Source organism: Daldinia childiae, assembly GCF_008694065.1.
Source record: "Daldinia childiae strain JS-1345 chromosome Unknown Scaffold2, whole genome shotgun sequence".
NCBI classification, from domain to species: domain Eukaryota; kingdom Fungi; phylum Ascomycota; class Sordariomycetes; order Xylariales; family Hypoxylaceae; genus Daldinia; species Daldinia childiae.
Genome location: NW_022984643.1, coordinates 3,926,246 through 3,941,818, shown reverse-complemented (window position 1 = coordinate 3,941,818; position 15,573 = coordinate 3,926,246). Strand labels below are relative to the sequence as shown.

Genomic DNA, 15,573 nt, shown 5'->3' with positions numbered 1-15,573 from the left:
TTCCCTCCATGGTTGTCACGGTCCTTCGGTCGAGCTCCAAGCGGGAATTTGCCCGACTATGCCGGATCCATGTTCACGGCGCACTAAACCACGAAATTGGACGTCCCAACGTCGGCGCGTCGCGTGCATAGGTAGATGTACATCTATAGTAAGTCGGCAATTGTACGGCGTAGGCTCCCAGCAGATGCTGTGTAACGAGAGCAAACACGCATGAGTGAAACCTCGGATCGTTCATCGACTTCCATTAAAATGCAAAGAACAGTCGCACAAATCATCGTATGCCTCTATATTACACGACTTCTAAATAGATATTTAGGTTATACATGTATGCACTGACCTCAAACATCGCCAATCAGCTCAATCATCATCTTCAATTAACTAGCGCAATAATACATTGTACTACTACCGTACGCCCAAACCAAGATAAAAACCTGTCATATCACGCAAACAATAAACTTGGATAGACTAATGAAGCACAGCCCAGCGGATTCCATGATCTCGTATCTTAGCGCAAAATCTATGTAGCAAGCAATACACATAGTAAGTGACTTCTACGATGTAAATGTAGGTATCAATCAAGCTCTCTAGCCACAAAACTGTAGCCCACTCGCCGCCATTCTATGCGTCCCATAGCAAACCGTCGAGCCAAGAATAAACGCCAAACCATGCTAGTGTGCAGTAGGACAAGCTCTTGTCTAATCCGCATTGCATCACATACTATCCTCCATCTGTCGACTACGGGCCTTTGCCCAACCGTCCCTCTCCTCTTTGCCCCCTGAACTTTCTAGACCCATACCGCGCTCAACCCACTCCTTGCTAGACATCTCGCTCAGTCTAGATAGCGCCCGCGCAAATGCAAAGCGCTCTTCATCACCAGAGAACAGACTTGAGTTTTTCAACTGGTCAATGTTACTATCCACGTCCTCGAGCATGTGCTGCATGGCGTGGCTAGTCGATTCGTCATCGTTGTCGTCTACGGGCTTTCCGTCCCTTTTCAGGGACTCCCGTAATTCCTGGGGAGAGATGAATAATTCCGTCAGGGGAACAGCTGTAGTAAGGACAAGTTTCGCGCGTGATTCGTAGACAGCGTCAATAAAAGTAATAAACCGTCTTGCAAGATCGCGCTCTCGGAAAGTCATGCCAGGCACATCAGATATGATAAACGCATCGTAGCAGCGCATCAGCTCGAGGTAGTCAGCCGCGCCTGTCGCACGGCCAATCAGTTCTTGGAAGGTGAACCAAGCGCAGCGACCGCTGACTCTTGGAACGTAGATTTCGCGGCCCCAGACCTTTTGTGTTTCTGGGTGAGGTTCTGGCGCATCGGGATCGCCAAGAAACCGGAGCCACTTCTCTACGTGCAACGCCGCTTGGTTGTCGAGCGGCGTGTGGTAGACCCCGGACGGCGGCCGGGGGATTTTGCGGTAATCGGTGGGGGAGTTAAGATTGATGACATGTAACCGCGACTTCAGAAGGTGGATCGCCGGAATAAAGGATTCGCGCTGAATCCCGTTTTTATATAACTCATCCGGATGTCGGTTTGATGTCGTCACAAGAACAACTCCATGAGACATTAACGACTCTAGAAGTCTTCGTAGGATCATCGCATCAGCCACATCGGTGCACTGGAACTCGTCGAAACACAGAACATTCGCCTTCTCTGCGATATCTGCTGCTACAAACGGGACTGCATCGATATCGTTTCCGTGCGTCATCTTCATCTTATGCAACCTCTTGTGCACATCCTGCATGAAATTATGGAAATGTATTCTAGTCTTAGATTGGACGGAACTGGGTAACGTGTCGTAGAAGAGGTCCATCAACATCGTCTTCCCGCTCCCGACGTCGCCGTACAAATATAATCCTCGCGGTAGATTGGATGGAATCTCTTGTATGGTTCCAATGGCCGGCTTCGGTCCGAACCACGAAAATAATGATTTGGTCGGTTTAAGAGTCTCAAAGTTCGGGCGCACAACGGGTTGCGCTCGGTAATGAACTAGTTCGTCGTGCAAATTTTGCAAATTTTGGATAATCCCGCGTTGGTGTTGGTCCTCTCGGAGGCGTCCTTCCCGCACTCGCCGATCGTATTCTTGAATTGGGCCATGATTATCGGGTAGGTGAGCTATATCAAAATGTTAGAAATGAAAGCAAGTGAAGATTAAATTGGTGTTCTGACCATTCTGTAAGGAGGGTGTCGCAACGGTCGCAAAACGTCTGGATGCGCTTGGCGAGAAAGCGGGCCATCTCAAGATGGTAGACGACGGCTTGCGACTGGCTGCAGAAGAGCTGATCGTGGTTCGTCGGCTTTCATCTGCCCTCGTTATCAAGCATCGAGTGCATATGTGGCGTCCTAGCTGAAGTCTTACAATGATCTGGGCAGAGAAACGTCGCACGAGAGGAGTATGAAGCGAATAGCAGCGCATTCTTAACAAGTCCTCCTCATAAATAAATATCTTTTGAAAGACCTTGATGCATCATAGGCCGAGAGTATTCTACGTAGGTAGGTAAAAATTTAAGAAGGTCAAGGGAGTATAGGTGAGATTCAAGTCGAAATTATTACCAAAAATAAGAAATAGTAATTAGCCTTTACTTGTCTCTATTCGGAGATATGTAGGTATTTAGAGCGTTTACATATATGCGCAAATGGCGAAATTACCGACCGTCTCCGGCAAGATCCCGCTCTAAAGATAGATTATTCTTATATCCTAAGATCTATTGTTAAAACGAATATTTCCGGCTTGATCTGATAAAACGCTTGGCCGAGGCTCATGTCTCTTATATAAGATAAAAATGGGACCGCTCAAGCACGGCTATTCTTTAACTCCCGTACCATCACCAGGTCTTAGTCAGTTACGCATGACGTAGTTGAGGTACAAATCAACCCAACTCTATGTCTTATCCCTAGATTTTCTTCAGGTTTTTGCTTTATTTGTATGAAACATGAAAGACACTAACCTAGTGACCAGTCAGTTATTTATAGAATTAGCAATTAGTTAGCGAATTTCACTAATATAGGGATAGAGGGTATACTTTTACTTAATTAGTGCCTACAGGCTACGACAAAGTGTCTTACACGTAAAAGAAACTACCATTACCCCAGAGTTTAATTGAATATCATCACATGCCAACAGTCATCAGATACCCATATAGGTGGTGCAATAAGGTATATCCAAAAACTCACAAGATCAAATTATGCTTGTCTCGTCGCCTACATTGCTTATACTAATTACTCCAAACGAATGTAGATATAGGTATGACAACTTTAGATAGCCAATATAAATGCGTAAGACATCTTAGATCATGAAAAGACGAACATTGAAAAGAGAGAAGCGAAAGAACTAATAGTCCAGATATCAGCAGATAGATAATAAGATAGCTTAGGTAACGTATGAGGCTCTCTGCGGGGCAAGAATAAGCTTGACGCTGATGCTACCTAAATAGCGACCACAATAGTCACGTGGCACCCTTCGTAGAGAGTATCGATTCAGTTATTGCTCAGAAAGACAACATTTACAGCCGCATATCTAGACGCGACACGTTAGTATTATAATGTGTAGTAGACTATTTATCCAGCAATACTTACGCGGCCGTCGCTGCAAACACCTCTATCCGTCTTGCATTGGTCATTAGCGCGAGCGCGAGCGCAAAACAGGCGGAGAAGATGATGAGAATCCCCAGCCTGATCAACTCGGCTTTCACCAAATACAACACCACGATCGACGAGAGGGGCAACACGGCCGCAACAACGGTTGTGATAATATTGATGACAGAACTTATCAATGATTCTTCGTACGTGTATAGCCCGTCTCCCACTTCGTTCGAGTCGGCTATCTTGTATGTTCGGTACGCGTTAGCGAGGCTGGCAACGTGCCTTGTGAACTTTGGAACTTTCTTACCCCGAATTTCACGCCGAATACGCGGTGGTATAGAGGGAATACAATGTTCGTAATCCACCAGGAAAGCGGATCTGATGGTACTCGAGGCTTTACGGCGACTAGGTCGTTCTCAGATCTCTGGTCCCAAGCCTTAAAATCGATTCCTCTTATCGGAAAAAATCCCATAGAAGGTCTCTCAAACCAACTACGTAGAAATTCGAGGTCGTGCGGATTTGGACCTTCAAGCTTCGATATGTAAACCTGTTGAAGCAGAGTCTCGTCTAACAAGTTATTATGGGATGGCCCTTTTCGCCTACCTAGGTAGGTAAGGGTACGTCCTCTTACTGTATTCTTTCAGCTTTTTCCTTATGCGGCGTATTTTACGCCACTGAGCTCTTCCGGCCCCCTTTTCTCCATGAGCCAGCCTCCACCAATCTCGGAGATACTCTTTCCGTTCGGGATCAATAGCGTCCTGCTCTACAATCCTGCCGAGGCTCTCCTCAAGGTGGATGATTTGAGCTTGTAAATAGAGCAGGTTTTGGTAATTGAGTCGTTTGAACCGTCGCAGGATGGCAAAATCTTCATATTTAGCCATTAACTGAGCAACTTTCGCATAGCCTTCCATATTCAATAATTTGCCTAGATACAAGGTTATGAGGCAAGATTATTATATCGATGATTTTGACCTTGTAATTATCGACAATTCTTAGATTGCTTGACGAGGGCTGTGTAATAAGCGGTGCGACCTCCGAGTTTTAAACGATATTAATAGATATTGCATAAGATAATAATATGCCCGATTGAACGCCACGAAACACCCCTTCCACTTTAAAGATAGTGTGATAGGCATACTGACAGGCTGTCCATCCAGCTAGTCAGCTCGAGGGGGTAGAACCTCATTTTCCATCCTTCCTATATATAAATCAACGTGGTATGCATCTTGTTTTTATGATATTACCTTCTTTCCCCTTCCTGCAAGTCTACGTCCTCCTATTCGCCCAGCACAAAGTGCAGTTTTCCATGCCCAAACCTGCACACGGCAAGCCTGCATTGATACGATGGCACCCAATCCTGCGTGGAATCAAGATGATGGCAGTTATCTCCAATCAGGATCTAGCAGGTATTTAATCTCGCGTCTCCCGCATACTTAATCGAATTAACTCTCCAATTGTAGTCTCATACGTACTACAGTCATAAAGTGGTTGACAACGCAACAACCTCAGTCGTCTTTTCATCAAAGTCCATATTTGTCTAAGTATACGTGTTTAGACGATATGGATAGTATCAGAGAACAGTTTAAGCGAGCAAGTAATTATACAGATGATGAGATCGAGGAGTTTCGCCAAAGACAGCTTAAAGAACAAAACATGTTGGCATGGGGTGCGAGCGTTCGTGGAGGTTATATGACAACAAAGGATGAAGCAATTGCTAAAATGCTGCAGGAGGAAGAACAGGTACGTAGGTAAATAAGTTATGCTTATACTGATGAATAATGGGTGGGTTGAGAACTAATCCATAATATATAGCAGAAGGAAAGAGAAAAGGAAAGAGAGAATAAATGGTTCGAGATCCTAGATCATTCCAACGGTAACTCATACGTTATCGAAATAATCCGGGATAGATGCTCTTCAGCCAACTTCGTCACGGCACGAGCCGTAACCGATTACAGCCTTGAAACCAAGCGGATAGACCCTATGAGCTTTATTGATGTGGCCGGTGGGGAGTTTACTTGCGACGCACAGGCAGAAATTCATTGGAAGGGGAAAGGAGGGGAGATGAGAGTAGATTTCTTCTATGTACTTCCAGATAAGTCCCCAATCAAGCATACTCTTGTCGGGAAAGAATTTGATGATGCCTTCGGCCGCTTTCGTATGTTTTTTTTTTCTAGAAATTAATTCCCCACTCCCTAAACTTCCGTCTCCTGGCTGGAATTCATTTATTGAATAAACTCTATATCGTTTAAATATACGAGAGCTGCTAACACGGCATTGCAGTGCTGGATTCAAATCCGGACAATAAGGTCTTCTACACAGCACAGAAGCCGAAAACCGTAAGTAATAGATAAATGATGAACATAGCACTGTTTCGACTTGAGTTGATCAAATCATAGCCTACCGAAGATAAGTTAATTCGAGAAATGCGCCGAACTATGGATGAACAGGTCGCGAGGTCTTCCCAGAACAAATTAGAGTACGAGCAGAACAGATCTACGAAGGCTGCCGGTTCGTCAAGATTACCGGTTCGTCATCTTCGAAGCCTAAGAGGTCCATCCCCACAAAATGAGCAATAGGGTGGTCAATTAGGGGCCTCTTCCATTTCGTGTTTTGACGGATGTCATTTGATCATGTCCATTCCTGGCTATAAATACTAAAAGAAATAAAGAAAAACAGATGAAAGCTGAAGCAAATTAGACTAAGTAACAGATACATAGATACAGATTTCTAGGTTTTCAATTGATACATTCATTCTGACTAAAGTTCTAACATTACCTTAGGTACCTACTTATACTTCTTACCCAGGTAGGTAAGTGTAGGTACCTACCTCCTAGATACCTATTTGACTACCTTGGCACCTATATATGTACCTAGGTCAAATCGAGAAGCTGTGGCGCTCTCGTGGGGTTCGAGGAGCATGACAAATCTAAGTTGTGTTACACAAGTCTTCTAGGTTAGGGGATTGGTAGTAGATAGGTACATTCTACCGGGCTTCTGCAAAGGGCATTATCAGCATGATGTAGGTAGGTTAGGTAAGTAAGTAGATATGACTCGACCTAACTGTCTATGCGAATCTCACGAACTACCATTGCCTTACCTTTGGACTACGGTCTTCACCACGTACATTCTCTTTTTTGGAAACTATCCACTCCTTATATCCATAATTTGAATAATTAGTATACCATATTCGTGTGGTCACCTCTATCCTTAAAGATTTCTGTTTGAGACCTGTTTGGTACCTATCCTTAATGTAATTATCGGAATCGCATCGCGAACTCGACCGACAATACGCAGTCGTATTTTATACAAGTTTCGTAACCCAACTTATTGCGCTACGGTTTCTATCACCCATAATTCACTACGATACCGCCCATAGACAATATCGCATAATTTATGCGCCGAAGTGAATCCAATCGCTGGCCTAGTTGCGTCGACGTACGAGCTGGGTCAATCCTCAGCCTGAGGTCCCTACTAGCTTTAGCAAGACATCGTATCGCTCCCCAGTATCGCATAGAATAAATTACCAAATAAGCGACTGGCCAAATCAATGAGTGTCGTTTTTACGGCCATATTGAAGTTTGGCGCATAATACAATGGAGCAAAGACTGAGGGTGTTAATAAAGGTTATGTTGGATCGTGCGCTCAATAATGGTAGCAAATTTATGTCCAAATGGGCCGTATTCGAATTCCTCGAGAAGAAGCTCAGGGCAGATACTATACATGAAAATGCTCTTGAGATTGAGGAGATTTGGAAAGAGCTACTCTCAAGTAATCCCCTAACACCACCAAGCATGTCATCTGATGTCCATCCTCAAGAACCTGAAGTCGACCAAGCACAGGGTGATGACCAGATATCAGAGACTATAAGCGTCCCTCCTTTTGATCAGAATGTAAGAACGCTTCTCTGCCTAGGTAGTCTTCGTGAAAGTCGCTGATACACTCAACAGGTCGAGCCAACGGTAGTATCCATCTTTTTACCCAATACTGCCAAGTATAGCCATGCCAACACAAAGAAATGCAAAGGAGAGCCTAGTTATATTAATATCAAAACCGTAAGGGAGAATCAACTTGAGAGGGAGGACGACGGCACCGTTATTGTCATGTGGAAAAATCAGAGGCATCAACAAGTAGCCGATCAAACTGCCCGCCGCACCAGGTGTATAGTATTGAAAGGTGAAAATGCTGAAGATATGCAAGTGGACATGCTTTTTGGGTCGGGATATGAAGCTGGCGTTAGACACGCTGCACCAAGTCCACCCCTGCTAAAGGAGGTTGGAGTAGCGCAGCCCCCAACAGTGCAGTCAATTAGGAACAACATATGCTATGAAAAAACGAGCTTCTCGAATAATAAACCTTCTTTTATTATGTCGTTTCCACAAGGTCTACCTGATGAGTGGATACAGCACCCCCCGGATTTTATACTTTCGAATGGCACGACGGGTACCAACACGTCTCCTGCGGCTCGTAAGGTTTCTGCTAATTCCTCACCTTCTCCCAACCGACGGGGAAAGAGAAAAGCCGAAGACGAAGCCGAGACCCAGGCAAACGCGAAGCGATCACAAACCGCGCATGACCTGTATGCTGATTAGGGATGACACACAGTCAGTTAAGAGAAATTGTGCTCAGTTTCCCTGTTAAAAATCTAATTTCAAGTGTTCAAGGTAAATTAGAATGATCAGCTATCTGCATTTAGAGGAATTATCTAATGTCAGGGGGTTTATACCCAATTGATTGATGTCATACACAGAGTGAATGTCTAGCACATATAGACCAAAAGGTATAGTATATTGATCTAGTAACGCTTGGATTCTACTTTCTTTTGAGGGCGCGTAGCGCCCTTATATAGTAGATAGACCCCTGTAGGCCTCCTTATCCACTTATAGGTAGTCAACTATTGTCATACCACAACCAGGCGATGTGGATAACAGAATAAATACCGAGGTAGGTATACATAATCTGGTAGTAATAACAACAAGGCGCGAACAATATACGCACCCTGGGTATTTATTACTGCTTGTCTGCTTGCATCATAATGCAGTAATTGGCTTGAAAAGCAAGTGTTTTATGAGGAGTCTACCCCAATCAGCGGATATAAATTGTATCCTACCGTATACCTTAATTCTATGAAAGTGAACTGTTAATGCCATGCCTTTCAGATCATTTATTGGAATACCATACCATAACAATTCATATTCAACCCAGTATTTCCCAAATTTAAGATCTAGGCGAGATTGAATTAGAGTTGTCAAAACAATATTATTTTCGTAACGGCTGGTTCACCTGTTTCCTTCTGTTACCTAATTTTCATAAATATACATATGCCAAATATTCCATCTTCCTTATACTGGCTTCCTATTAATAGGACTAGGGAGTTTATATGGTAGAAAGTTATCATCATGTTCCATAGTTGCTATGTCTTCAACTTAATAGGATATAAGATAGATGATAGATATTATATGGTGAGTAAGAACTGAATATAACTACTAAATGCACGAATAGATATATGGAAGGCCACGAACTGACTATCAGGTAATTATCATAAATCACAGATAGTATACATAAGGCAATATTGCATTGAATAAACTTTTCGATTCTTGAGTGTATAATTATGTGATTTATGAAATGAATCAATAAGTATTTTATTAGTTTCTATCAGAGTATATAGGGGTGATTACAGGAGTAGATCTACTATGTAGAGGGTAAAAGAATGATAAAGTGTGAATCATGAGTAAGGCGTATTTGATGATCTTTATAATATTTTATCACTTATTCATCATGTTACTATAAAGTGCGTCACTAAATTGCGGGTATGCGATGGATAGGTAGAGATTAGGTACTACGGCCCTCCCACCGCAAGTGCTGAACGACCATCTAGATTGCAACCTACTACCCATCCGTTTCACTCTAGAAACGTGTAAATTTTGGGGGTTTAGCATCCTAAATTCATAAAGCCGGCATATTGCATCTGTATTTTTAAGGGGTTAGAAGCTACTGCTAGTCTCGAATATTTTGAACTATACCTTCCTACTATACTTTACTCACCACGGAAGTGTTATTACTTCGGCATATGTCACTATTAGTTCATATTGCATACTCCGAACTATCGTGAACTTCCCGTCTTTTGGATTTTCAAGGAAAGGGAGGTATAGAGACATTCTATTAAGAAACTCGGGGGGAACCTCAAGGGAGTGGCTGCTAGGTAGTAGGTCAATATAACAAGGGTATCCCTCCCCCTATATTAGAAGGTATATGGTTTAAAAGTGTTGCTAGTTATTATATATCAGAAGCTGATTCTTTGCCCTCTAATTCTGTATCTTCTTATACAATAAGACCTTTCAGCGTCTAATACAGACTGGAAATTTGGAATACGAATTAGTTTATGGCACAGAACATCAAGTTACTGATAAATAACTAATGGCTACGGCAATTGAAGATCAGACTAATTGCGTAAACATTCACAACAGACTCTTAAATTATTCATGGGCATGTCCAAATGCTGTGTGACATTTATGACTTGTTCATTCGTGATTCATCAATACTGGGCTCGTCTATTAAATGTTGGCGTTTTCTCACAAGTATGCTGGATTATTCACGGCATACCGGCGGTTTCGTATTACTCTACCCTCCACCGATAGACATATAAATCTGTCAGTAGGAAGAGCTCGCAACTAATCTTTTCGAGCCTCAATATCCAGACCGGAAACTGGCATACTCTACAGCATAACAATCTCAACACGCCATATTTCCACCAAGCGAACCCATCCGATGATGAGGGGGTCAATGCCGATGCCAACACCCGCGCCCGCACCGAAACAGAGGACAAGATGTTGGTGGTGCTTACCTTCTCAGGACCTACAGGGAAGAGATGGCTGGTTTAAAAGCCCCAGAGACACAACTTTCACCATCGACTCAAGAATCAACGGCGGAAATAAGCCATCCGGCTACGACAGCAACTCGCTCATCACGATTCTCCGGTCGTCGCAATGCTTTATCGCTCTCTTAGTATTGATTCTCTACGTCTTCACGTCTTCGGTCCCTGTCTTTTGGCTCATCTTCTATACGATTGCCGAGGTTGTCTTAGCTAGCTTTTGGAGCATTTTCGCGCTGTTCCTTAGGCATCACTGGTCAATATGGTTGGTTATACCAGAGATCGTGATCACTGTTGCGTGGATTGTGCTATTCGCCGTAAGCTCGCTCTCAACACCAGATGAATCGAAGGAATCAACGTTCCGTTTATCACTCATGGCCATAGAAGCTTCTATGGTGATGTGGTTACCGACCTGCTTTCTGGCAATTTCGCCATTCTTCCACTGGCTCATGCCTTGGCTATTTCAAGTGCGAAGTGGCGAGAACGTCGCCCTTGATGCGGGCGGTGCCCGAGAGATGGTAAGATCAGCTCGAGTGGTAGACGATATCGTAGTAGCTAACAATGAATAGCAAATCTTCCCCTTAGGGGGTCTGCCAGGGCCGCGAGGGCCGCCAGGCCCGGGAGGCCCGAGAGGCCCGGCGCCTGGATGGCCGTTGCCCCCTGAGGGGTTGGGCGGTCCTGCTATGGATGGGCCAGGAGCCCCAGGGCGTGCGCTCGGGATGCCGCGCAAGACAATTCCAGGTCATATACTGCCGCGCCGCGAGAAGGACAGGCATGGGAAAAAACCGAGACCAGAAAGTACCTTGACAACTTATAGTGATAAGTTGGACATATAATGAAATAATCCCCGCCGATCAAGCAAATAATGAAGCGTTTTTCTACGTCTTGTAGATGCTAATTCCTAGGACACGGTATCTAAGATGGGAGTCGAAGGTTTGCAACATAGGGGAAATCACGAACAATGGGGCATCGTATGCATAAACATACATAGCATCTGTACGTTTGGTCAACGGCTGAACGAATCGACCTATTAGGTAGCGTATGAGAATTAGAGATTGGTTTTCATCAGACCACCCTGACAGGGACGTATCGATTGTGTCCGATGTCGCCGATAAAGCAAGGGATATAATGTGATATCTCAGGGATTCCTTTGTGTATAAGTGATTTTAGGGCTTAGGCAATCGAGATTTTTTTTTTAGACGAGCTTTGACATTCCCATTTCTGGGGTACTGGGGTTTGCATACATACCTACATACCGAGTCTACATATAGGCCGCTATGAAATAAAATAGGAGTTAGGGGCTAGTGGCGGTATGTACATACTCGTACATGTAGCAATGTCTATCAGTCTATGTAGGTATGTATGTATCATATCTCCGATCTTGATACCTATATCGTCCTGATTGGCCTTCTCTCCACTCGTACCCAGCGGATTTATCGCTAAGATCGCGATTGAACAATTGGGTCTCGGCGGAGGTCGTTGGGGCCTATGTCACCGCCGACTTTGGCCATTTATGTCCGCAAACGTACGAGGATTATCATCAATGGCGTGGTGCTGATTACCCAATGGAGGAGGGGTTTTCCGGGCTTATTTCGTAGGGTCGGTGCATAAGACGCGGGAATAAATGTATGCAATCAGTAAAGAATCGGGAAAGTTATTCGGCGAAGGGGGTTGGCTAGAAAAATACACGAAAAAAAAATTACATGTCAGTTAAATGGACACAAGTAACCGGCCAAGGACCAAGGGGAAGAAGGTGATTGCGTGGATAAAATTTTATAAACTAAGCGGGACGGGCCGGGGCTGTTTTTTTTGTCACATTGTTAGCAAAAGTTAGCGTATCCATTGTAATAAATATTAGTGCACTAACTAATAATATCCTAGGTGGGTAGTTAGATGGTCTTAGTAGTATTCGGACAGGGCAAGAACATTTTTACAACGGAGAGCCACCACAGTGGCACTGCCACCCTCCCTTGAAAACCCTACCATTAGGTACAATAGGTGGATACATACAAGATCTTATCGGGGGAAAGTTCATGCAGATGTCTCATGATACTACTATGTTACAGCGACAGGCTAGATAGACGTGGCTACCCTCAATTCATAAAACCCCCTCCATCGCCCTTTACCTTTCAATGCCTAGCCTATTTTCCACTTACCTTTCAATGCCTAGTCTATTTTCCATACGGCCATAGCTCAATCCTGGAGAAGTTGGACCCTTAATCAGAACCAGCCATTTTACCCCGCTTTGAAACTAACATTAGACAATCAGAAGTCGCCTTCTTGTCTGAGTATCTCCACTGCCGGTTAACTTCATTACTAAATCGGCTATTCACCCAACAATTTACAAATTCAATTACCTAACAGCCCTGCGGGTGCCCGCCAGGTTCGAAGCACCACTATGACGATGTCTGAGGGCGATGGTCAGAATGGGGTCCAAAGATTGACCACTCAGGCATCTGTGCCCAGGAAGAAATTTGCGATCCCTCCCGTCAAGAACGCCTGTCTATCCTGGTAAGTTGTAGCGCCCGAGTATTGCGCCATCCTTTGACATCAATTCGGTACATGCTGACAGCAATTGAAGTCGCGCGTCGAGAACGCGATGCAACGGCGAGCATCCATGCGCGAGTGTACGCTTTAACCCTTAAATCCTTAGTTCATGTCTCGTTCCGAAAAAAGAAGCAAACAAGAATCAAGTGTGAGACACTAACTAGTTAAACGATCCAGTGTGTAACCAAAGACCGCGAATGTGTCTATAAACCCAGCAGGCGAGGAGGTCCGCGTATTCGGAAGAAGGCCCGACCACTTTCGGACTATCAAGATCTAGCTATTTCGCTACCTACTCATCAAGAAGAAATTCCTCAGGATGGTAAGAATCTCTGTCGGCTGACCTAGATGCATGCCAATGCTGACCAAAGTTAAGCACTTCTTCTCGAGAACTATATAGATCCTGGCGCTGGCCTTAAGCCTCTGGCAGATATTTGGAAAGATAGCGACGCCATATATGATAATCTATTTCAAGATGCCCTACCGACTCCGATGCCCAATATTAGGATTCCGATGGTTAGAACTTACGGAGGGGATGATCGGGCCATGTGAGTTGTGTTACCATTTCTCCGACATTTCGACTGACCGTTCCCAAGATTAAATGCCTATTATATTTGGATTCATCCGTATTTCCCAATTTTACCTCCCCCGGAGATGACGCCGGGACTAGACCAGGTCTCGCCCCTATTCGAAAACCAGAGGGACAAGTTTGAGGAGCCATCTTCGGCTATCAGTTTAGCTATTTCCGCGATCTTAGCTCTCATCCCATGTCCACAGGATCCAATCCCACTTGAGCCGGAGTCTATTCGTTGGAGGCGCGCGTATTCGCAGTTTTTCGCAAAAGCAGCATTAGAGAGTATCGAAACCGAGACGGAACGACCGGAATCATCCGTTTCGCCACCGAGGGCTCTGGATGACTCAGACGACGAAATTTTTAGAGAAAAGTTTCATTCACAGGTTCCTCTAGAGTTAGAAAGTATCATCGCTCTTGATCTTCTCAGCGTCTACGAATATGCGCAGCGCGGAAACTTGAAGAAGATGCGGGCTAGGGTCGGAGCGGCCCTAGTATCTGCCATGTCCCAAATGCTCCATGTAAACAGCGACGACGAGGATGAGTACTCAGAAGCACGACGTCGCACATGGTGGATGACGTATATCTGCGTCTGCCAAGGATCAATTGTTAGCAATACAGTACGTCCGCGGATTGTCTTGGAGATATGATTTATGTGCTCACGAATATTCGGTAGCCTCCAACGTTTGAAGTATTCGCTTCTAGCTTCACGGCTAAATATCCTATGATCAAGGCTGATCCAGATGTATGATACTGAACCCCGGCATACTACTCCTTTCTAACTATGATCAGGCATGGCCATTATTCATCCAAGCTCAGCAGGCTATCTTAGCAGCCACTCAGTTTGTTATCGATTTCAACAAGGCTAGAAAAGAACAATCGGATATGAACCGCATATTCAATCGAATGCGAGACCTCGAACGGCTTTTAGAACCTCTGATCACCAAATCCGAATCATGGGTATTGAATTGTCCATTGACGCAGTTGGTTGATAGGAGGGAGTCGGTTCTGTCTCAATCGCTGCGATGCATTTCGCGTATTAAGTTGAACAGGTATTGACTACACCTAGAACTCTAATCTATAGCAGGCTGACATCAACATGTAGTGCTCGAATCAAAGTCCATCGTTATTGCGCCTTCTTCGATCTCGCCGTGTTTTCGGGGAAGCACTGCGACCTGAAGAGCACAACCGAGAAAGATACAGTTGATAGTCCAGATGTTATTCAACTTCAGTCGTGTTGTACCACTCTGAGCAGTACACCTTCTGTCCACTCGAGTCCATCTGGTGGATCTGTGTCGCCCACACTCTCTAGTCGATCCACTCCTAATACAGACTGCTGTGGTTTTACATACCAACCGGCACCAGTTATGACATTCCCGTTCAGCACCCACCAGTCGTCTAAAATATGCCTGAAGTCTGCCTTGAATATTGCACAGGCGTTCGATTCCTTGCCGTACCCGAATCCTAGTGGCTTGCTTTGCGACACCCCTTGTTACATAGGACCAAACTCTACGTTGATCACGCCAAGGACAATGCCTTCTTTCGCTTGTTGCGCAATGCAGTGCAGCTACGCATTGCTTATGGTCAAGGACAGAACGGAGACGATGTATCCAACAGCAACTGGCGAGGCTGGTCCCCTTGTCGATAACCTTCGCGACCGTCTTCAACAAGGACTGGTCTCTATATTAGTAACACTGGAGAATTACGCAACGGCTTTCGAAGCGTTAGGTGGTATGAGAGGTAAGCCAATACCCCTCGTTTATGAGTGTGGTGATAAGTAGGAACTAATCACTAAACCAGACCAAATTCGCGATAAAGTCGATTTAGCATTAGGATTTTGACACGAATTATGACATTTGTTTCCCATCAGGTAAAATTCTTGGATATCCACTAAGGTTTGGGTTATTGCTTAGGCGCACTCGTTATATATAGGGTTGAATATTTCTCCTCTCTTTGAACTAATACCACGAGCTCACTCAAAGGCTGGGACGGATTTAGTTGATG

At 44.5% G+C, this 15,573-nt stretch overlaps 3 protein-coding genes across 3 annotated transcripts; 2 read left to right on the top strand and 1 right to left on the bottom strand.

Moving 5' to 3' along the window:
- Positions 1-710: 710 nt before the first annotated feature.
- Positions 711-4,497, bottom strand: GL218_01962 (Protein AFG1; the record flags this gene model as incomplete). Its single annotated transcript, XM_033578450.1, has 4 exons — positions 711-2,119; positions 2,174-2,283; positions 3,581-3,991; positions 4,190-4,497. 4 exons carry the CDS (start codon positions 4,495-4,497, stop codon positions 711-713), a joined length of 2,238 nt encoding a protein of 745 aa, XP_033439263.1.
- Positions 4,498-5,146: 649 nt separating this feature from the next.
- On the top strand, positions 5,147-11,261 carry GL218_01961 (uncharacterized protein; the record flags this gene model as incomplete). The annotated part of the gene is made up of 7 exons (XM_033578449.1): positions 5,147-5,326; positions 5,399-5,741; positions 5,867-5,922; positions 5,983-6,111; positions 10,306-10,412; positions 10,474-10,972; positions 11,040-11,261. 7 exons carry the CDS (start codon positions 5,147-5,149, stop codon positions 11,259-11,261), a joined length of 1,536 nt encoding a protein of 511 aa, XP_033439262.1.
- A 2,391-nt stretch (positions 11,262-13,652) lies between these two features.
- Positions 13,653-15,410, top strand: GL218_01960 (C6 zinc finger domain-containing protein; the record flags this gene model as incomplete). The annotated part of the gene is made up of 5 exons (XM_033578448.1): positions 13,653-14,189; positions 14,246-14,314; positions 14,362-14,621; positions 14,675-15,309; positions 15,370-15,410. The coding sequence occupies 5 exons, from the start codon at positions 13,653-13,655 to the stop codon at positions 15,408-15,410; spliced, it is 1,542 nt and encodes a 513-aa protein (XP_033439261.1).
- Positions 15,411-15,573: the final 163 nt, after the last annotated feature.